General features: G+C 44.1%; 4 protein-coding genes across 5 annotated transcripts; 1 reads left to right on the forward strand and 3 right to left on the reverse strand.

Annotated features, from left to right (window-relative positions):
• Positions 1-102: 102 nt before the first annotated feature.
• LOC103982172 (probable E3 ubiquitin-protein ligase RHY1A) lies at positions 103-2,867 on the forward strand. 2 transcript variants are annotated; one of them, XM_065107001.1, is made up of 4 exons: positions 123-585; positions 1,861-1,960; positions 2,041-2,243; positions 2,369-2,867. In XM_065107001.1, the coding sequence occupies exons 1-4, from the start codon at positions 536-538 to the stop codon at positions 2,769-2,771; spliced, it is 756 nt and encodes a 251-aa protein (XP_064963073.1). In that variant the 5' UTR covers positions 123-535; the 3' UTR covers positions 2,772-2,867. The 2 variants fall into 2 exon arrangements, with proteins under 2 accessions (XP_009397283.2, XP_064963073.1); XM_009399008.3 differs by lacking the exon at positions 1,861-1,960 and having other exon boundaries at positions 103-585.
• An 833-nt stretch (positions 2,868-3,700) lies between these two features.
• On the reverse strand, positions 3,701-5,960 carry LOC135611324 (vegetative cell wall protein gp1-like). Its single transcript, XM_065107002.1, has 2 exons — positions 4,769-5,960; positions 3,701-4,115 (listed from the first exon to the last, which is right to left on the reverse strand). The coding sequence occupies exons 1-2, from the start codon at positions 5,828-5,830 to the stop codon at positions 4,038-4,040; spliced, it is 1,140 nt and encodes a 379-aa protein (XP_064963074.1). The 5' UTR covers positions 5,831-5,960; the 3' UTR covers positions 3,701-4,037.
• A 1,219-nt stretch (positions 5,961-7,179) lies between these two features.
• LOC135611325 (uncharacterized) lies at positions 7,180-9,990 on the reverse strand. The gene is made up of 3 exons (XM_065107003.1): positions 9,259-9,990; positions 8,548-8,895; positions 7,180-8,454 (listed from the first exon to the last, which is right to left on the reverse strand). The coding sequence occupies exons 1-3, from the start codon at positions 9,712-9,714 to the stop codon at positions 7,831-7,833; spliced, it is 1,428 nt and encodes a 475-aa protein (XP_064963075.1). The 5' UTR covers positions 9,715-9,990; the 3' UTR covers positions 7,180-7,830.
• A 3,398-nt stretch (positions 9,991-13,388) lies between these two features.
• LOC135611326 (alpha-1,4 glucan phosphorylase L isozyme, chloroplastic/amyloplastic-like) lies at positions 13,389-21,764 on the reverse strand. The gene is made up of 15 exons (XM_065107004.1): positions 21,462-21,764; positions 20,073-20,311; positions 19,887-19,988; positions 19,495-19,671; positions 19,038-19,313; positions 18,072-18,343; positions 17,658-17,775; positions 17,068-17,568; positions 16,747-16,899; positions 15,997-16,125; positions 15,679-15,915; positions 15,343-15,419; positions 14,843-15,029; positions 14,564-14,764; positions 13,389-13,849 (listed from the first exon to the last, which is right to left on the reverse strand). Exons 1-15 carry the CDS (start codon positions 21,670-21,672, stop codon positions 13,733-13,735), a joined length of 2,997 nt encoding a protein of 998 aa, XP_064963076.1. The 5' UTR covers positions 21,673-21,764; the 3' UTR covers positions 13,389-13,732.
• Between the last annotated feature and the right edge of the window lie 472 nt (positions 21,765-22,236).

Here is a 22,236-nt window from a genome sequence, read left to right on the forward strand (position 1 = left end):
ATTAATATCCATTTGCCAAAAGCACTTTTCTCACACACACACACACACACACACACATATATATATATATATATATATATATATAGGATACAGAAAATTCTGGTCTTCTACGTGTTGCAGTCATGCGCTCACCGGCTGCCATTCTTCGTCAGCAGTGCCCCAAGTCGAATCTTTTCCGTTCTCGAGGGAATGGGGAGTGGGTTCATCGATATCTCCACAGCCTCCCCCGTCTTAACTCCCTCCGTCGCTTTTCTTTCCCCACAAGTTCCCTTTTTCTCCTTGCTCGCGCCCTCGTCGTTTTCCCAACAACTCTTTCTGCCCCTTCCTATTGAATACTGGAAGGAGGAAGGAGGGGGAGAGTGACAGGGAGAAGGAAAGTGCGTTCTTTGCATGACGATAGCTTCCAAGTTCTTCTACTGCCGGAGGACGTCTGCCTCCAGCAGGAGCTCGGAGCAAGAGCTGGATCGCGTCAACGCGGATCGAGACCGCCGCCTTCGTCGTGACCGCCGCAACAGCCACGAGGAGCGCCGGCCTGATGGCCCTTCCCGCGCTCGGCAGCTCCTCCACCCCCGCTCCGACCGAACGGTAGATTTTCTCAGTCGGAATAGAACAATTTGTAGCTGTTATAACTTGGTGTTTGGGGTTTCTCGTTGCAATATAAACTAGAGCAGCTCGATTTCCCCAATTTTTAAGCATAAATCTTGAAACAGAAGTACTAATTTTCCTTCTGCTGACAAAAAGATCGATCTTTTCGGTCAGAAGATAGCAAGCTACTCTTTCCATGTGTCTCAATGCGAAGGATCAGATCACAAGACACTTTAGTGTATTTGAGAGAGTTTTACTCTTTCTCTTTTACTGCTTCACTTACCTTGTTTTCCTGTCCTATAATATTTATTGATTCCCAAAAAATTCACCAATTTAATATGTAATTGATCGAATGATCGTGATCATGAACATGCTAGTGATTTGAGAACTCCTAATTTGTATGAAAGGAGAAGAGGCATCAGGTGACAGGCATATCACCTTGATGTCTAAACTTGGTCAATCTTCTTTCTCTATTAGTTATCATCGAACAGTAGTTCTATGGTTGGATGATGTTGCCCCTATAATGAAATTTTTGGGTTCTGATGCTTACCAATAAGATCGATTTTTGCCATATGTGCGAATCATGGCTAGTGGCTATCGGCTAACTGCGATTTCCTGTCATTGTTCTGAATTTATACATTAATATCTACTATTGTTTGTTTCATAATACCTTCTAAAACAAGATTCTTAGTACCTGTACTTTTAAACTTCTGATACTGCAAACTGTTTACGGTAGCACTTACTTACGAGCTCATCTTTGTTGCACAATTACTCAAGTTAGTTATCTTCTGCTAAATCATAAATATCCTCATCAGCAATATCTCTTTACTTTCCTGATAGAGCTATAGTAACACTGGACTAGAAAGCTATAAAATCATGGAGATGGAAGAATCTTTTGGATGTTTGTGCCACTATCGTGCTGATTAGCAAATTTTTGGGTCTTCTAACCTATGTCATGTCACACTTTTAAGGTCGCTAAAATGAGGAAAACTTGTCTACTATAACATGAACATGTTCTAAGAAAACACATAGATATTATAATTAGACATGGGAACACAACTAGTGTTAGCAACATAAACAAATATAGAGAGAAAACTAAGAATACCTCAATAAAAGATTATAAATAAAGATTTGAATTTAGGATATTGCCTACAAAGCTTAATTGACGGAAAATCATCCATGTAGCTAACCCTAAAAGTTAGGACATTATAGCTTGTGTTGCACAAATTCATCCTTCCCACAGATTTTCTGATATTTCATGCTGTTTTCAAACAGCATTTTTTTAGTGATATGGAAGCATTTGTGTTCGCACCCCTGTTCTCCGGCTGTTTTCACTATTTTGCTTGATGTAGAATCATCATCTGCGCAAGTACAGGTCACTTTTCTCTTGGCAAAAAGTTTAGGACTCTTTAAATCGTATCGATAGATAACCGCATGCAACCTTGGCACTGGCAGCCACATGAATCGATTGGACCGAACAAAAGCACTAGCGAACTTGAAGAAGGCAATAGCAGGAATCATCGGTATGCATCCGGTAGAGTTGTTCGGTCGTCGAGAGTGCTTGGAGACGAGTTCCATGATCATCTTCCTGATTCTGTCCTGGAAGCTAGAACTCGACTTCAAGAGAGACTGAAAGGTGTTCATCTAACGGGGAGCAGGTCATAAACTCGTTTTATCTGTATGTTCTGTGAATTCACTATCGATAAAGATAAAAATCTTCAGTGTAGACTCAGATTCTATAGACTCACAACTAGCTGATGGCTAATTTTTGTTCTCTCACCAGGCGAGAGAGCCGAGCCGCAGACATCTCTGATCATCCTCCTGCTGAAGTATCGAACGTGAGTAAATGCAATCACTGGAAAACTGCAACCGCCTCCGATCAGCTGAAATCCGGTGATCCAGCTGCTGAAATTATATTTCAAGCAGAGCAGGTATCATCTTCCGGTGATATAAACAAAAAGCCATGTGTACTCGGTCATCGTCCGAAGGATGAGCTGTTCATCGACGCAGACGGCGATGGAATTCCTAAAGGGTTACTCGAGTGTTCTATATGTCTGGAGAAGTTCTCGGAGGGGGAAGGAGTGATCCGACTGCCGTGTGGGCATATGTATCATCATGCTTGCTTAGAACCATGGATGCAGGCTCATCAGCTTTGCCCATATTGTCGAGCAAGTGTCGTAGGCTGACCATAGAACAGAAGTCAAAACTTTTTTATCATCCAAAGTGTACGCTTGTCTGTTGTCTTAAATAATAATAATAATAATAATAATAATAATAGTGTAGTGTAGTCGTGTTATGTGTTGGAATGGTGCTGTAGCTCTTATCGACGGCATGCATATAAATCTATTACTTTTAGGTCGGAACTACGTTATGATATCTAATCATACTTAATGATCTTATAAAATATGTTAAAACATATAGTCAATTATTTTCTAATCGTTTAAGCTTTTGGAGTTATGATCATTAAAATCATGTCTTTAAGATGGTATCAAGACATATCATGAATTGATTGGTATACCGCAAAGATTGTCGGGACATATCATGAATTGTTAGAACCTACCTCTCTGACCACTAGACGAAGTGATTCCTGCTGACCCACTCCACTTCGCTTGCTTGGGACGGAGAAGATGTTCCTCTTTCTTCTACTGTGCCAACACCTCGTCTCGTTCGTCCTCCTCCTCCTATTCCTTGTTGCTTTCGGGTCATCAAAGCTGCCACCATCGCTTCACGTTCGTCTCGTCTCGTCTCCACAGCATCGATTTTTCTTTTCGTTGCTTTCTTCTTGCATGAGGGGCGGAAGAATCCTACGGTGAGTCCACCAGACCGTGTCTGTGTAAGAAATAGTCATTGCATGTCCTGTATCACTTTAACCTTTCGCCCTGTCGTGTCAAGCGAGCACGGGCCGAGTGTCATTGGATGAAGCAAAGCATATCTTGCGTGCTTGCTTTGGCTTCCTTCCAACTTCTGTGGATGCACGCTTCCACCGCCACCACCTCACTCCGTATTCATCTTCTCCCGTAGTTTGTATTTCGTTTTATATTCATGCAATGAGTTAATGAATGATATTATACATATATATATAATATTATTTCTAATAAATTATTAGAATTCTCACTGACAGTAGTCAACTGTGATTATTCCAACACTGCACAGAAAGAGTCAACAAGACGGAATCAGATACAAGTAGACCCACAACTCACAACCTGAAGCAAAACAGCCTCCAACAACAACAACACAGTCCCCTCCACTCACACCCACAGCAAAGAATCAAACCTGCCTTCCTACGCCAAGCCACCAAACATTGCTTTTATAATAAAGATTAAAAGGAAGGAAGGAAGGAAGGCAGGCAAAATAAAGGAGAGACGGATAGTTGGATGAGACATCAACGGTAGCAGATTATTGAACATGCAATAATATATCATCATACCCAACAACAACATATGCTATGCGGTCTAGACGACCAACATGCCGATGGATAGCAGCGCCACCCCCAAACTGTTCATCATCTTCCTCGCACTCCCTGCTCCGCTCTGCATCACAGATGACAAGTGGTAACAGCCGATAAGAACACTAAATGGGTGCAAGAGACACACGACGCAAATGACTAGCTAGTGAAAGAGCGTCATGATGTCTCAGCGCTATGCTCTAGTCGAAGACTTATTTGCCCTCCTCGCGTATTTTCGATTTAATTACTTGCTCCGCCGCACGAATCGCGAAGCAGCTTGGCGCTGGAACTGACGGTCGGATCTCATCTTTTTTTTAAATGGAGTGTACACGTGGACACCTCCTTCCACCACTTAACATCCACTGATGCGGGTGGGACACCGTGGGGACGGCGAGGATAACTACGGTTGGCGGGGAAGTAACACCGAGTCACCGGACTTCAAAAGTTCACGGAGAACCCGATTTCAGTGGGGGCTCTGAGTTCCGGTTTCCGCACTTTGCATCCTCTTTACCGTCCGCGGGTAGACGCCAGAGCACAAGCCACGTGCGGCCGAAACGCCGGGGAACGACCGGGCACGGCCGTGTCCAAACCGACGGCTTAGGTTTTTCCGGCGCCATTTTTCGACAAATGCTGCTATCCTGTACCGTCGGTGGAGGTCGCGGTGACCGTTAAGATCGGAACCGACGGTTGGATCTGGCGGATCGTTGACGTGGGGTGTAGAGGGACTAGAGAACGTACCGTCTCTTCGGCTCCACTGGGGCCGGGCGATGCGGCCTCGTTGGCCGGGGATGCTGCGGTACTTGACGGCGGGATGACGGCGGCCGGCGAAGAGGCAGGGGCGCCCTTCTTCGGTTTAGACGGCGCTGGAGCTGGAACCTCGGCGAGCTTCGGAGGGGCTGCGGCCGGCGCAGGGGCGGCAGCACGGACCGGGGCCGGGGCCGGGGAAGGCAATGTGGGTGGAATGCTCGGTGGAGGGCTGGCGGGGACCGGCGTGGGCGGAGCAGTCGAGGGAGCCGGGGGCGGCACAGTCGGGGACGAGGCAAGGGGAGCGGTCACATGGGAGGAGATGGGTGCGGAGGTGGGAGGGGCAGCCGTCGGTGGTGAGGAGACGGGTACGAAGGTGGGAGGGGCAGCTCTCGGTGATGAGGAGACGGGTGCGGTGGTGGGAGGGGCTGCGGTCGCAGGGGAGTGGACGGGTGCGGAGGTGGGAGGGACGGCGAGAACAGGGGAGGAGACGGGTGCGGAGGTGGGAGGGGTAACGGTCACATGAGAGGAGACGGGTGCGGAGGTGGGAGGAACAGCGATCACAGGGGAGGAGACGGGTGCGGAGGTTGGAGGGGAGGCGGTCACATGGGAGGAGACGGGTGCGGAGGTGGGAGGGGAGGCGGTCACATGGGAGGAGATGGGTGCGGAGGTGGGAGGAGAGGCGGTCACATGGGAGGAGATGGGTGCGGAGGCGGGAGGAGAGGTGATGTGTCTGGTGGACTTGGTGGGTGGTTGGGCGGCGGGGGGTGGGGCGGTGGCGGTAGATCTGGCGGGGGCAGCGGCGGGGTAGAGGTGGGCGGAGGACTTAGTGGGGGAAGAGGCGGGGGAGAGGGTGCTGCGTTTGGTGGGAGGAGCGGCGGGGACGGGGGCAGCGAGTCTGGTTGGGGCGGGAACAGTATGTTTGGTGGGAGCGGCAGCAGCAGAGGAAACGGGAGGGACGGCGACGGCGGCGGGGGATGCAGCCGGCGACGGTGCGACGGCGGAGGAGAGATGAAGGCAGACGAGGGCGACGGCGAGGGCGGCGTGCCTGCCCATGCTCGCTCGACCACTCTAGCCGCAGAGAGAGCGAGAGTAAAGAGTGGAGCAGGGTGAGAGGGAGGGGGAGTGCGTTAATAGGTAACATATGGTGACTCCTCGTCGCGTCCCGACTCAACCAACGATTCGGCGCTCGGTGGGCAGTACGCCAAACGCCGTGAGATCATTCGGGAAAGGAGTCACGAAGGGACGTCCACCATAACGTTCACATTCATAGACACGGTGGCCCCGTTTTCGTGGACGCCTTCTATACGACGCCAGGTTGGTCCGTATCACCGCTTTAAATGTAGGAATGCCACCCCAAGATACGAGCAAACACACCGTACCCACGAGGACCATAAGACACGTTGCTCACGAGCAGTGTGGGGTCCAGTTCCTCGTTGCAGATTAGGGTGGGGGCCTTCTTGGTAGAAGATGTGCAGCTATTGGAATGAGCTTTTGTGCGTGTGTGTGCGAGAGAGAGACAGAAGACGGGTGGGTTAGAGTTGGTGAGTGGGCGCGGGCGGTCGATGTCAGTGAGCCTTCGGGAGACGAGCATCTCAAAGCCAAGGTGTCGTGCGTGTTCTATCACATCAGGCAGCCAACAGGGACCCGCCACGGATCCCTCCCCAAAACCATCTCATCCTACGTGCCACTCTCACCAACCCGGACACTCGGAGCTCATCAAGCACCGCAGCCTGAGGGTGTCCTGCCGGTGACTCACAGGGCTTCTATTACTTGGCGTTGGCCATCGAGCGGTACGAGAGGCATGCAGGATGACGAGAGGTACGTTCCGACGCAGAGCGTGTCTGTGGTCAGTCAAAGCTCTACCAGTGTGCGTACGGCCATTCAATCGAATATGTCAAATTCGTATAGATATAAGATGAGTGATCCAATCATACGTCGAGGTGGAATACAATTACTTGTAATTACATTTGCATCGTAAGAAAATTATAGTGATTATTTAGCTAATGTAGACAATCCAACCTGATCAAGAACACTAGCAGGAAAGTAGGGGTTTGAAATCTCTACCATTAAAACCTTAGTCATGCCTGATTAATGATCTTTTATGTTTGCGATGGTATACATAAAAGCCATGGATACACCTCTTCACAAGGAAGACGAAGATGAAAGACTCACTAATGCAGTTATCAAATGATCAAGAATACATACATACATATAGCATAAAACATTCAGTAAATCTATCTGCAATGTCTCAGTCAAAGAACTTCCCTTCAATCACTCATCAATGGTTTATCTCGCAACAGACTAGTAGTAGTAGTAGTAGTAGCAGTACAATTGTAAGTAATTGAGATAAATCAACAGACTTTGATCCATGGAATCAGACATGCAAAACATAGAGCATCAGATAAAACAAAGAGTTTGGTCTACAGCCACTTCTTTAGCAAGATTTAAGACTCAATATGGATGGAGTAGACTAGGAAAAGTTACATCCAAGTCCACTACCAATCCACAGTTACATCAATTAGCTCAACACATCCTGAACAACTAACTTGCAAACGATTAAACAAGCAAAACACATAGGAGAACTGAATTGGAGCCATCTCACCGGCGCACAATTCCCCAGCGAAGTTTTTCATGCACCAGAAAAAAAAAAAAAAAAAAAAAAAAAAAATCGGCTTTTGATCAGAGAAGAAGTATCAACACTGACATGATCCTCTCCTTTCGGGAACAGAAGCAGCAACCTGTTAAAAAGATGAGAAGGAACAAACACTGTTCCCATTCCACAGCTGACAAACCGAAAAACACCAAACCAGTGAACCCTGCATTCGCTTCGGAAGGATTCATCAACGCCTGCAGGTCCAAGAGCACTGAACCACAATGCTCCAATATCAAAAAGCATCGAACCATTCTGGCACTATCTATAGGGGAAATAATCCTCCAGACCCCACAGAATTAGTCCCTAGAGATCTACATTTCATGGTCAGTCGGTCAGCGTAAACAAGCACGGCGCGGGTATAGACAATTCAATTCATATCAAATCTTATATGGTGTTAGCATTAGACTTCCACCCTCCACACGATGTTGCCATCGGCGCCATCATGTGACTTCTCCAGTGCCGCGACCTTGGCCCGACGATTCCCAGCCACGGTGTTCTCCCCTCTTTCTCCCTGAGGTAGCTCACAGGCTTCGCTGATGGACCCACGTTTTATATCAGCCGGAGGGATAAAACAATCCATAGAGAGACCAGGAACATTAAAGGCAACCTCCTCGATGGTCCAAGCCTCCTCCATCCTGGTTTTCGTGTGGCTCATGGCCACTTCACCGAACCGAAAAAGAGTGACAACCGAGTGACCAGAGTGGGCAATCATCATGCCATCGACCGGGCGATAATCGTCGATGAAGGAGTTGATGGAGGTTTCCCAGTAAGCAGCATCACCGCCGGCACTTGCTTGGATTCGAGTCAGATGTGAATCCTCAATATGGATGAGTAGTCCCGTTCTCTGGCTAAAGTAACCAAATAAGACATGCCTAATGACCTCGGCAGGTCCCTCGCTCCTTGCTCTGAACGTCTGTGGATCCGCACATAGCTTGAGGATGAAGCAATCCTCCCCGTTGACCTTCTTCTCCCCAATGCATCGTGCATTGGCGAACATGCTAGCTGTGGTCAGCGGATCAAGACCCTATTTCGTATAGCAACACAGAACCATCTCGATCATCTATCATAGTCAAAGCAATCCATCAAACACAAGGTGAAATAGGGTCATCTTCTATACCTGAAGAGCCCGACGAAGGGGCCGGACAGGGCCCTTGGCGGCATGGGCACCGAGCCATGGTGTGTGGCGCCAAACTAGCTTCCCATTACAACCGGCACGGACCTTGCTGCCACCGGCTGCGAGCTCCACATACCACATGTCAGGTGCCATCTGCCAGAGGACGAAGCTACCGGACTCTGCATCCCTGGATGCATTCCTCTTCCTGACGATCTTGGTGGCCATCTCGAGCTCGGTTGCCACCATCCTTACCTTCCCCATTGCGTAAGCATTCCTGACGGAGCTCAGCAACTTCAGACCTCCTGATGCCGCTGTATACTGCTGAAGGATGTACTGCGCCGACGACGTCTCCTGCAACAACAAATCGAGAGGAGTTACTCACAAACCAAAGCAAGGATCGATTACAAACATGTAACCAATTGGAAACGAGATGCATTTATCACAGTGCATCATGAATTAATTGTCTATTGAATCATTAAATAGGGAAAATTCGCATGAATGAAAGATATTGCCACGAAATCCTATGAAGAAACAAGTTGATCAAAATGCACATCCGTTACATCAAACAGAGGCACAGTATTCTCGATAACCTAAGTAAAGTCTTGAAGATAAAGCCAATATCTTTGCCACACCATATAATTCGATGTTAAGGACAAACATAAATGATGGCAAGATATGATAATCCAGGGAAGGAAGAAGGATAGGAGCGCTCACGATGGGAGTATCCTTGATACTAAGGTGAGGAAGCGGGTCGGTGGAGCAGACGTGGATGGGGGCGAGGGGCGCCGCCATGACCCCAAGAAGAAGCCGGAGGTCCGAAGGCCGGCACGAGGCGGCGGCGGAGGTGGATACGGATGGCGCCCGGGAGAGCTGTCCCTTCACCCACTGCCCCCACCCCCGCTCCTTGCGCGCCTCATCCCCCTCCCCCTCCCCCGAATCAGGGCCCTCCATCAGCGGCGCCAGGCTCCCGGATCTCGGCACCGCCGGTCCCCCCACCATCCCGCGCCGCCTCCACCGCCGCCGCGGCAGCAGCAGAAGCTCCACCACCGGCGACGGTCCCCGCCGGGGGCTCTCCGACCTCGACCTCGACCTCCCCCGCGCCCGCGCCGGCGTCAGCCCCCTCGCCACCTCCTCCCTCAGCGCCGAAAAGAACCCTTGCTTCTTCTCCATCCGGCCTTCCCCCTCGTCCAAAACCCTAAAAGAGGGAGAGAGATAGTAGAAGAAGACCACGAGGCGAACGGACTCTTCTAAGGGAGCGAAGACTCGGGCCAAACTCCACCAAGGAGCTACGAGTGTTTTGCGGCGTAGAGGTCGCACGAAGCCGCCAAGGAAGACGGGGAGGGACCAAGACGTGATTATTAATCCGACCAAGGAGTGGACTTGAAGACGGAGGAGAAGAAGAAGAATGGGAAAGAGACGGGGCAGAGCGCGTGACTGCGGCTGTCCGAGGACGGAGGAAAAGGAAAGCGGAGGGAGGGATGGAAATGATACGAAAATAGAAGGGAGGGGTTTAACTGTAAAAAAGGAAGACGGCACAGAAGGACCGAAATAGAAAAAAGAAGAAATAGAGGAACCAAAACAGAATGTGGCCACCACTAGATGAGTAGCCCCTATAGATATGATGGGTCCCGTCGATACGCTCACCTCAGGTGGGGTTAACCTTGCCAACTCTCCACTCCGAATAATAATAGTCCCCAACATATTTTCCTATTTTATGGGGCTAAAAAAAAATATATAAAGAGAGAATTAATATGCTTTTAGCAGCATCAAATTACTTAGGTGCAGATAATAAATACTAAGATATGGTCTACATTGTTTTTGTGTGTCATCGAAATGAGGAGATTTCATGAACTCAGCGAGTGAATATTCAGAAGACATTCCTCCGTGGCATCAGTGCATCGAGTCTCAGTACTATGTCGTCGGTCCAACAAAAAAAGTCTCGCTCACTGTTACGATGCTGTTTAAGCATCAGCGCGTGATGGAGACAATGGTTTGAGGCGAAGCATCGGCACGAGCTGAGTGCTTCCACCGGTGAAACTTCCTGTTGTTCTTGGCGTCTGGCGTCTGATGACCGAGAAAACAGTGGGGGGCAATGGAGTAATGAATCACGATAGAGTTGCTTCGTGCAGAAAAGTGCTACGTCGTCTCCACTCGGCACGGCCGGTGAAGGAAGAAGATGTTAGAGACGGCAGCGAAGTGTTTTGCTCCTTCATACGCAGCTTTACGTAGTTTAGATGCATTCTCTGCATGGAATGCGGAGATAGCTGTCGACGTAACACGCAGCGATGGGTGCTCGACTGTCGTCGAAAGACGAAGATGAAGTCGTTGTTTGGACAGGCATGGCCAGCAATTGGTCCAAACTTTCGAGTCATCGATCGACCTTATTATGCCTGGTTTCAAGTGAGAGTAGCGCTCGGTTACATCAAGGACAAAGGAAGCAATGGAGCTTTCAGATATGCTGCTGTCACGAAGGCCAGCAGGCAGGTGAGATGGTGGCTCTCGGGGGGCATGTAGCTCTATCTACATCGGGTGAAAACTCAGTGGAGCCAACCAGAATGACATCCATCGCTTGCTCCATCTACAAACCATTTGGTGGTCCATTCGTACCAACAAGGGTGCAGTCAGCAAAAGGTCACCTCTTCCCTCGGCCATCACAAATCAATTCTATGTTTGCAGTGGCAGTGCAGGTTAATCAAATGGCTCTTTGTTCCTAACTTCAATTCCTGGGAGAAATAGGGAGCTTGTGTTCATGCATTTACTCCTGTAGTGGTCCTTCAGAATGCATCAAAAAGCACAACTCTACAACAGCATAAAACCCGAAGAAACAACAAGCCATAATGGACAAGTTGCATAAGGGTTTTTGTGCTGCTTTCCAACTGGCTCCCTCCTTCACTTAAAAGCAGTACTTTACTTATCTCTCTCTCTCTCTCTCAGTGTCATCCTTCCAAGAACGAGTAATCCATGGATGGGGCCACAGCTAACCAAATTAGATCCAGCTTCAGCGGACGAGTAATCCAACTTCTCGATGATGATGATGATGATGATCGTCTCAGAGTCTCTGGTTCATGAAGTTAAGATAGGAAGATCGACGTACATCCATCAGAGGAGGGGAGAAGATAAGGCGTGCATGGCGTCGCTCACCGTGCTTGGACCAGCACGGCCTTCCTCCCTTTGCAGCACATGCAGAGTTCACCCTGGTTGGTGGGGGAAACGGATCTGATTCCGACAGCGTTCCAGCGTCACATGAGATCACTGTGCTCGCCCTTCCCCTCTCCTTTACCCTTGTACTGTTTTGCCGTCGGTTCCATCGACAGGAGGGTCTGCAGGGAAAGCAAAAGAACTCAAAGAGCATGGAGCGCAGGAGCTTGCATGACTGCGAGCACCGTAAGCTGCACGTCGCAGTCGTGTTACACCACTGTGTGCTTTTATGATGCTTGGAGTTGAAGCGTCACAAAGTTCTTCTACTTGGCTCTTCTGGAGTGTGGTGCAAGTAAGATCGTAGAAGGGATGTACTCCTGGTCGGGAAAAGGAAGAAGACGATGGAGTAATTTTGCCCATTCACGGTGGGTGAGTGAATCTCCAGCTCGAAGAGGTACCATTAATTACCTGCGACCATATGCTTTTGTCGCCGAGCAACGAGCAGAAAGCCATCCGCAGAACAGGAGAGGGAGAGAGAGAGAGAGAGAGTCTTCGATTCATATATCTCTCTCTCTCTCTCTCTGTATACAGATATCTAACGTGCCACGAATTCTTCCTTATCGTCGTATTATTTTCTTGAGTCGTTGCGGTTCATCGAGAGGAAATGATGAGTTCATAGACTTTTTATTCTTGTGAATCGATGGCGAATCTGCGTACAGATCCTTTTGCAGAAGTTTGCATCGGTAGAGGAGACTTCGCTGTGGGTGTGCATGACGAGCATCTCCCCATCTTTTTGACAGTAAAGGGCATCGTCCTTAATCCTTTTTCTATCATCTCGAAACATTCCGCACACACCAAACCAGACAAAGATTCCTCCTCTCCTCGCTTGGGCACAGCTCTGACCGACGGACAGAGCTCGGCAGCGAAGGACGCGTCAGTAATGGCGTCTTTCGTCGCGGTCAAACTTGTGTTCTCTCCAGCTGTCTGTCAGCGGTTGGTGGCGTCAGAGACGAACGTTTCCCCGCAGTGAGTCCGGACGCAAACTGGAGTGCCCTACCACCGTATGTGTATGTGTAAGGCAGCCGTCTGATGGTCGAAGAACCAAGTCATTTGGAGTGCAAACGAGGGCAGCCCAAGCCCAAGAAATCTTGACTGCAGATGTGGAAGGCAGGCTGATGACCACCATTTATTTATTGGGAAGCCCCTCCATTCTCCTTACGAGATCTTCTCCTCAAGGAAGGCGACCGCGGAACCCTAACCCTAATAACTAGGTCAAAAGGTTACTTCCCGAGACCTTCAATATATACCAACAGTGGTATGTGTTTCTGTCGTTCAATATGGCTTTAATCGACATTCTAAAGTTGCCAACTTGGACGCAATATAACGCGAAAATAAACATGTAGATGGTTTTGAGGCATCGATACATGAACATTTATATGCTTCCCATTTCATTCCATTAATGTATAGAATTTTAGCTTTCTAAGAGAAACGTTAAGCTTCCATTTATCCAAAATGAAAATGCCGAACATCCGTGAAACAAAGAAAGCGGCGACTCCATCTGAAAAAAACAATTGAGTCGAAAGCTTCGATTCATCAAGAAATTGAAAGCACGTATTGCACAACGTAATCCACAACTTGTTGATGGCATCATAACCATCATGACAACCACTGGTTTCGCACATCGCAGCAACTGAAACAATATAATATGCGGCAAGAAGATTCATTCATTAATAGGATTAAACATAAAACAACGGCAGCAGGTAAGCAGAACCATAACCCCACTGCATTATACAATGAACATTAATTATTGTCCACATGATCGATCGATCTACCGTGGACTAATGTCAACCCTCATTTTATTGCTTAGGTGATCTTGCTCGCTTTGGACGCCGCGGGCTACAGAATCACCTTTGACTACGTACGTATCCTCTCCGTGGGAACTGATACGTATGCCACCCTCTTGAAAAGACGATTGGGATGACGGTTGACCTCTACGTCAAGATAGTTATTGCAGCTTCACAACTAAAAAGAGCGGCAGAATGCAAGTCTTTCATGGCAAGACGACAGGCTTTATGTCCCAGATGTCCTTTGCATACTCATGAATTGTCCGATCGCTGCTAAATTTGTAGGAGCCAGCTGTGTTTAAGATTGACATTTTTGTCCATCTCTGTGAAAAACCAGTTCACAACTCTTCAGTAATAACATATATAAGGGTTGATAAGCTACGTTCTTACTTCATAACAACACCAATTTCTGTAAATGTTAAAGGTAGATTTTTGCACAAAAAACACAAAAAAAGGGGTTTCAGGTATGACTAAAACACTAAAATGCAATGCATATAAAAAATAGTATAATCCCCCAAAAGAGAGAGAGAGAGAGATAGGCATAATCCCCCAAGAGAAAAGCCAGGACAAAGAGGGGCTTAAATAGTGTTGTTTCGGACATTATTTTTCTCACAAGATAGGGTAAACTATCAAGGATGTGTGTCTTGAATTTTTGTATAGATACTAGCTTTGGATGAACATTTGTGAGAACATCAAGGTGGATGCTGGGTAAGGTGAAAAGTAGGAACAAGGAATGCCGATACAAGAGGCTCCATGGGACCACAGTAATAAAAGGCTCGAGTTTCTACAGGGGAGGAGCTTGGGAATTAAAAATTATGAAGGCTTGAACTGATAAGTTTTGACAGAATTACCATTGTGTTGGTGATCATGTACTATAGGTATTTATGCTGCTGGATATAAGTAATTCGTTCGGTCTTCATATATCATGTATTGTCACATTAGTACAGCAATTGGTGTGAACAATAGGATGTGCGACTGACATGCATATATATATTTATAAGAAATGTTGAAAAGTCTTTAAAACTAGTGATGCTTACCTTTTGGTCTTGATATGCCTCATCAACCTTCTCTTGGCACTCAAGGTAGCTGGGGAAATCCTTGCCAACAAGAAAATAATCTGCACGACCAAATCCTTCGTTCCCTTCCAAGGATCCCATCAACTCGTCATAATCACCAGGTCCAAAGACACCACTACAGACAAATTTCTTGACCTCTTCAAATCGTGGGTCTGGCACAAACTGTCCACAAACGGAAACAAGCAAGAATGTTCAACAAGTTGAATAGTATTGGTCCAGCTCTAGATGAAATATATTTACCTTTCCTTCTGCTCTTTCTGTTCTTAAATCAGCAATTTCATGTGCACGAGCACCAAAGAGAAAAAAGTTGTCTTCTCCGACTTCTTCTCTTATTTCAACATTGGCTCCGTCCAAGGTTCCAATCAGAATACAGCCATTCATTGCAAATTTCATATTGCTAGTTCCACTTGCTTCCATCCCGGCGGTACTATCCAGAAAAGATTAAGAGCATCTTGAGTTGAAGGAAATTCACAAACTATAGCATAGGTTACTAAATTATCTAACAATACCAAGAGATTTAGCTCCAAAATCAAACAACTCAACCGCTGGTCCTACTATCGCTTGCAACTATAAATGATACAAATGTGGCGTGTCCACATTCATAACCTTTGTTAAGAAATAGGCATAATAATTTATGATTGCTTGAAACTTTTCTCCCACTCATTTGTTAAAATCATATATCATAAAGTGAATTGGATTAATGCAAATCTTTGTCAAATTAAATGAAGGTTATAAATCACCTGATATGTTGAGATAATTCACTAGCCGGTATAAGCATCTCAGCAACACTGACATTATAATCGGGAATGAAAACAACCTGGACAAAGAAACAAAATTGTTACTGATCACGAATCCAGGATTTATTTTTCACCTGACCCTGGATTAGTAGATAAGAAGAAAATAACCAAACGAGAGATGTCAGAATCTCAAGCCAGGAAACTGACTTTTTATTTTTTTTCTTGAAGACATGAAATTATGGAGAAGAATGATTTTCCAGCTCCAAACAACTAAGCAGTAAGCAATAGATGAAAAATTGAATTCAGTTAGGATTAGAGATATCTATAGGCTAGATATACCTTCAGTAGATCTCCAATATCTGGATCATGATTTATTGTAGCCCCAACATCAGTGATAAACTTTACTATTCTCTTCGCCTGTACATATGTCGCAAAGGCTTTACCACCAAATATGCAGACCCTAGGAACAAAACTGGATATTCTGTCTTCTGCAGTCATTTCTTTCATTTTTTTGTAGCGGTAGACAATTCCTAGGATATTTAACAGTTGACGCTTATATTCATGGATCCGTTTTACCTGATAAAATATGATACAGCTAAGCCAATTAGAACTGGAAGAATTGCTAGCAGTTACAGAGATGTTGTATTCTGAACAAACCTGAATATCAAACATCGAATCTGGGCTGACAATATAGCCTGTTCTCTGTCTTATGAGTGAAACAACCTTCATTTTGTTGCTTTTTTTAGCAGCTCTCCACTCCGAATGGAGATCCTCATCGTCAGCAAACTGTCAGAAATTGTACTCATATGTCAGATAATGTAAAGAAAAATGAAAAATGATGGTTCAACAATATCTGCAGAATCCCCTGGACAAAGATTAATTGTTGGATGATTCACAACAACTAGAGCACCAATTCAAGACCAAAATCATAGCATCTGTGATGGTACAGTTCTGAACAGAGAGGAAGAAGAAAGTGTTCCCATCACAAATTGATGGAAAACGATGTATATATAAATATGCTTCAAAAATCTGAAAACTAAATATGAAACAAGAACAGAGAAAAAAGGGTTTGCAGAATCTGAGAAGCTAACTGAAGGAAATGAAACAGAATGTTGAAGAAATAACAAGCAGATAAAAGTTGAAACAAGTTACAGAAGGATTTAAAAGAATGTGGTGATTATGCAAATGTCTCTGTCAACAGCAAGTAAATTAGATGAGCATGGAAAGGATGATACAAACAAGAGTCATGGCTCCATGAAAAGGAGATATGTGAATTCCAGAAGCTAGAGACTAGTTATTTTCCCACCAGGCTCAAATTCAGAATAGATATCTGATGAGTACATATTAGTGAGCTGGCAAAATGTTTAGCAAAAGAAAGCCAAGTTTAATTAAGCCAGCTACAATTACCTTTCTAAGTTCTTCGAGTTTCTCAGTGTTCAGAACCCAATCATCCGTACCAATCCACTTAGTTAATATACTACTGAGTTCAGGATTGCAAAACCTAATCCAGCGGCGAGGAGTCACACCATTTGTTTTGTTTTGAAACTTTTCAGGCCATAACTGCAATAAAAATGACAATGCTCATTTATGTCATCAGTTGCATGTTCCATCCAAATAGACAAGCAATAGAAACAAGCAAAAACCAGCAAGTGTGATTGAGTTACCATAGTGGCATCAGCTGACTTGCAACAATAAAAAATATTGAAACAATAAACTTACAATATTTACCTTGTAGAAACTGTTGAAAACATCTTGTTTAACAATCTCACTATGAATTTCAGCAACCCCGTTCACCCCATGTCCGCCGACAACACAAAGATTAGCCATACGAATCATCTTAGGTAATTTTGGATTTGACTTCCAAAAGGATGGCTCTTCACCTTCAGAATCCTCTTCCTCTGGTTCAACTTCCTCAAACTCAGCTTTTTCATCCAGGAGCACACCAGAAGATTTTAGAGGTTTCCCTAGTGGTGCTTGTTTAGGTTTAATAGGGATGTCCTTTCGGGTTTCTTTCAAAGTTTTTTTCAGGGATTCTTTCGAAGTTCCCTGGGGGGTCTCTTTCAAAGTTGCTTCTGAAGTTTCTTTTGGGGTTTCTTCCTTTGGTTTATAAAACAATTTCTGAACAGATTCTGGAAAGTCAACATTGTCTAAGATCCTCATATCTTTCAATTTCTTCTCCAAAAGCACGAGATCTTCTTTTCCATTTTCTAAGATGATGAAGTTGATCAACTGTTTATATAGATGAACACAAATTATCAATGACCTCAAGCATGTAACAATAATGTTCATGTCTATTTAAATGAAAATTCAAACTATACCTCCTCATCTATCATTTCTATGATCTCAACATGTCGCGGAAGTAGCTTCTGCATCAGCTCCAAACTCCACTTCTCCAAAGCTTCAGGAAGAACTGTGTGGTTTGTATATGCCATGGTTCTGAAAGGGTAAAGTTAGCAATCACAGTACAGATGATATCAAGAGAGTGCAGCTCTATTAATATGCGCATGATAATGAAAGTAATATATATATATACATATATATAATGACATTTCTAACACCAACTATGCAATGACCCAACAAAACATGTAGTCCTATATATTTTTATATAATTATACTGCCAGTACTAGTATTTTTTTCTGCAAACAAAAATTAGGAAATAACTTTATGCCAACATTAAAGTATGTGTACAATGTGTAAATTGTAGATTTAGGAAATTTAAGACAGGAAAGTACCTCTGTGTAATTTTCCAAGCTTCATTCCAGGTCAAACCTTTCACATCAATCAGTATCCTCATTAACTCTGGAATGCAGAGTGTAGGGTGAGTATCATTCATTTGGACTGCAACTTTTGTAGGAAATTCTTTCCAATTAACAGAATTTCCAGATCTCCTCTCAAAACATGCAATGATATCTTGAAGAGAGGCTGAACAAAGTGTATACTGTTGTTTCAAACGAAGAATCTTTCCCTCCATAGACTCATCTCCAGGATACAATATATAGCATATCTGAAACAAACCCCGCATATCATAAATGTAAAGAGGGGAACATGGAAAGTAAATAGAACGTATGTTTCCCACTGATAAAGTTAATTTAATTTAACTATACTATTTTTGAACATAAAGTAAACAATGTAATCAACATAATGCAACCACAATCAGTAAGAATGAAAACTGTTCATTAGATTTCAACTAGAAGTTCAAATAAATACCATGTGTGGTGGATTTGAATAAGAAGTCCCTTGACATGATTTAGAGGGGAAAAGAAACTATGCCAGAAATATCTGGGACTTACGAAAATAAATGTTTTGCACATTAAGCAATCAACATACTAGTCCTTTAAAACCTTTTGGAGGTATACAGCAAAGACATGTGATTATAAGATTTCATCCCATCGAAGTAACATCATATTTCATGCTTCAAGGGTTAGAAGAACCCAGGGATAAAAGTTTAAAAACTAACTTTTCAGGAAAAAATATGTGAGAAATCCTTAACTACCAAAAATAACTGATCAAAGAAATTTTGATAAATTTTGAGGAAGTCTATACAAATTCAGATCCTGATTTAATTTATATATTCAATAAGTACTGTAATGATCTCCTAAAATTAAAAAAAAAAAAACTTCTGTGGGTGGTAATGCATAAAAGAGTGGCTACAGAGAAATCAACACAGTTCTTTCTTAATGCTTTGAAACAAAATAAACCTTTTCAGCATTTTGATGCGCCTCAGAAGCTTTGGCATGATGTCCGGCATTAAAAGCTGCCAAATCAAAATCTTCTGATGGTACTTTTGTTGACCAGAGGCGCAAGTTGATTGTGCTTTTAGTCTTGTACCCAGGTATTGGTACATCATAGGCAACGGCTTTTATATTCTCTCCACCAATCCAATGCTTCTTTCCATCTGAACCAATGATCACTTTGCCATAAAATTTCACAGGGTATGAGACATCGTTTCGTACAATTTCCCAGGGATTTCCCATCTACAACAAGAATATTTTATTTAGGAAAACCAATAAGCTTTTGTTATGCATCTAGTGTATAGAAATAAGGCTCCAACTTCAAATAACTATAGAATGATCTTACCTAGGTATTCCTGTAAACAGAGGAGAAAATAGAAACATAATGATGTACATAGGACTATAGAAGTTGCAAGAGACATACCTCAAGCCAATTTTCTGCAACTTCCTCCTGACCATCTTTTGTGATGTTCTGCTTAAACAAACCATACCTGTATCTTAGTCCATATCCCCAAGCTGGATAATTCAATGTTGCCAAGGAATCTAAAAAACATGAAGCTAGACGTCCTAGACCACCATTGCCAAGTGCAGCATCTGGTTCCTGCACACAATTATTGATCGCATTTTAGAAGTCCTGAGTGGCAGAAACATGAGAGGCATTTACCATCAAGCTTGCTTCCTTTAGAAGGACATCATCAAATACATCACAAAAATATTACGTGGCTCTGAACCAATATTATTAAGGTAATGGGAAACATGTGTAAGGTAATGGAGAAGTCATACACTATCTGTGATATGTAGTGAAATTTGTCTAACCTGCTCGGCAACATTCTCAAGATTGTGTCCAAGCTGTCTCAATGCATCTGCATAATGACCTGTTAGCTCTAGATTACCAATTGCATTTAACAGTGCTCGTCCCTACAGAAGTGGATCGATGAAAAAAATCAATAACATGAGAATGAAAGTTTGATTGTAGTGAATACTAGAAGTCAATTATCAAACCTGCAAAAATTCCATGGAGAGATAGTACGCCTGTTTCACATTCATCTTTTCATAGTACTCATAAGTGGCATTCCAGTTTATTAATAGTGCATCACGAACACTTTCTGCAGTAGCAATGTATGCCTTGGGAAGCTCAAAAAGTTCAGGAGAGAATGAGGGTGTGAATTCAGCATGATACTTGATACTTGATGCTATAGTGGAGGCGTTATATGCAGAATAGTTCAATGCACTTGCAACACCTAAAAGATAAAGTTCATTTAGTCCATATGATGTAGGAATAGAAAATAAAACAACACCCTCAAATATTACATTCAGCATTGAGGTGAAGCAACAAGAAGGCATAATTACATATCTAAACAAGGGAGCACCAGAAGCAGGTCGATTAAGATTCCAGAGAAATTCGGTGGAACGGATAGCATCAAAAATTTTAAAAGAAAGAGATTGGATCAAGATCAATATTGCCAAACTTGCTTTCCCACCTAAGATCACAAAAGATTCATAAACTCAAATCGTAGAGACAGATAATGTTGGATTAAGATTATATTTTTATTAAAATAAAAATAATGTTTTTATTTTCTGTTGCATTCTTTTTTTTTCTTTTTTCTTTTTTTTTCAAATTTAGGACAATAAATAAAAATAGTATACACTATGAACAGAACTCCAAAGTGAGAACCTCCTTGTTTCAGGTTAATCAGGTGAACTTACCATCCGGAAACTCTCGTAAACAGCTATACTCTAGCATTTACCTTCAAATTCGCTCTTATAGTTTGATCTCCTTTAATCTCTAAGACCGTCAAATACGACCCACGTAGCCAAGACTATGTCGAAAAATCATCTGAATCTTGTACCCTATGCCACTTCCTATCTGCTTTAATACTAGAGTCGTAACCACTAGCTCACAAACATTCAGTTCTACCAGTGTATGAATAAAGGGACTGCGTCGTGAGCTGGGTGATCATTATATGTTCCTCTGGATTGTTGTCTGATTGTGGTCAATGTCTTCGATCACTATGTGTATGGACTAGACCCACTTTCTCTTTTTACTTTATCTATGATCCCTTCTATCTTCCCCTTTCTCTCTTCTTTTCTGCTCTTTCCGACTGCTTCTTCGTACCGTCACTTTCAACAATATTCTTCGTCGGGTCGTCGGATGCAACCAAAGCCAAGCTCCAAAGATGAACTACATAACAAACAAGTATTTACCAAAACTCGTTACTCATTCGATGGAAGGTCTCAGTGGTCATTAACCAAGCCATAAAAAGGAACATTAAGCAGAAGTCTCATCTACATTTCGTGTTTTGCTCCAATGATTCACGCAAACGAAACACCAAACACAGATCGTCGACAATCCACAACGAGAGAGCAAATAGGACGGATCGAAAGTTTTACCGCCTTCCGCGACTGGATCCTTCACCTCCCGATCGCTGGCGACGCTCCTCACGGAGATCGATCTACGGGAGCGTCGCCGCCCCCTCCCGATCCCGCCGAAGAAGGGGGCCGGTACATAAACGATCGTCGATGACCGCAGTAGTGGCGACCCCGGGATGGTTCCGAGGTGGGAGTAGATCGCGGATCGAGACGGGAACGGGGACGACGACATCTAGTCCCAACGAGGCAAGCCCAACTCCCGAGAAGATGACCAACAGAGAAGACCGATAGTGCGTGACTGAGAGGAGGAAGAAGACATCCTCTTATCGCCTCGTTCTTTCTGTTATATAGTGAGAGCGGGAGCTGATGGATATTTTTTGGTGGTGTCACGAACGGTCACATTGAATCCGTGAGACTCGGTAAAACCGGCTACGGTTGCGCAGCGTCAGCGACGTGGAGCTGCCTCCGGTGAGAATAAGGTGCCACCTCACCCGATTTAACAGCAATAAATCAACGAAGATTACACGCGTCACGTCTCTCTTTAATGAAATAGTGAGATTTTCTAAAAAAATACTCATATTTTTATGTATTTATATTTTTATTTACTCGATTATAATATTTTTTTAAAAAAATATTTATAATATTTTTATTGTGATTTTAAATACACTATAAACACTATCGAAAAACATTATAAGTGACATCTATTTGGTTGGTTGTTATTTCTCGTGTGTTATTATGATGTCATATTTTTAAATTAATAATTAGTTTATTTGAATCATTTATCATGTTTTTAGTA

This window comes from Musa acuminata, chromosome BXJ2-4 (genome assembly GCF_036884655.1).
Source record: "Musa acuminata AAA Group cultivar baxijiao chromosome BXJ2-4, Cavendish_Baxijiao_AAA, whole genome shotgun sequence".
NCBI lineage: Eukaryota > Viridiplantae > Streptophyta > Magnoliopsida > Zingiberales > Musaceae > Musa > Musa acuminata.

Bases quoted from the DNA above. Each gene is read 5' to 3' on its own strand.
- LOC103982172 (XM_009399008.3), top strand. From the start codon at position 391: ATGACGATAGCTTCCAAGTTCTTCTACTGCCGGAGGACGTCTGCCTCC. The intron at 586-2,040 runs GTAGATTTTCTC...TGGCACTGGCAG, and splicing joins ACCCCCGCTCCGACCGAACG to CCACATGAATCGATTGGACC. The intron at 2,244-2,368 runs GTCATAAACTCG...TTCTCTCACCAG, and splicing joins GTTCATCTAACGGGGAGCAG to GCGAGAGAGCCGAGCCGCAG.
- LOC135611324 (XM_065107002.1), bottom strand. From the start codon at position 5,830: ATGGGCAGGCACGCCGCCCTCGCCGTCGCCCTCGTCTGCCTTCATCTC. The intron at 4,116-4,768 runs GTACGTTCTCTA...TCTGTGATGCAG, and splicing joins CCAGTGGAGCCGAAGAGACG to AGCGGAGCAGGGAGTGCGAG.
- LOC135611325 (XM_065107003.1), bottom strand. From the start codon at position 9,714: ATGGAGAAGAAGCAAGGGTTCTTTTCGGCGCTGAGGGAGGAGGTGGCG. The intron at 8,896-9,258 runs GTGAGCGCTCCT...TTGTTGTTGCAG, and splicing joins GTATCAAGGATACTCCCATC to GAGACGTCGTCGGCGCAGTA. The intron at 8,455-8,547 runs GTATAGAAGATG...TATACGAAATAG, and splicing joins CCCTTCGTCGGGCTCTTCAG to GGTCTTGATCCGCTGACCAC.
- LOC135611326 (XM_065107004.1), bottom strand. From the start codon at position 21,672: ATGTCGTCGTCCCCGTTCCCGTCTCGATCCGCGATCTACTCCCACCTC. The intron at 20,312-21,461 runs GTAAAACTTTCG...TTTATCTTTTAG, and splicing joins GGATCCAGTCGCGGAAGGCG to GTGTTGCAAGTGCATTGAAC. The intron at 15,916-15,996 runs GTTTGTTCAGAA...ATATTTTATCAG, and splicing joins ATTCGATGTTTGATATTCAG to GTAAAACGGATCCATGAATA.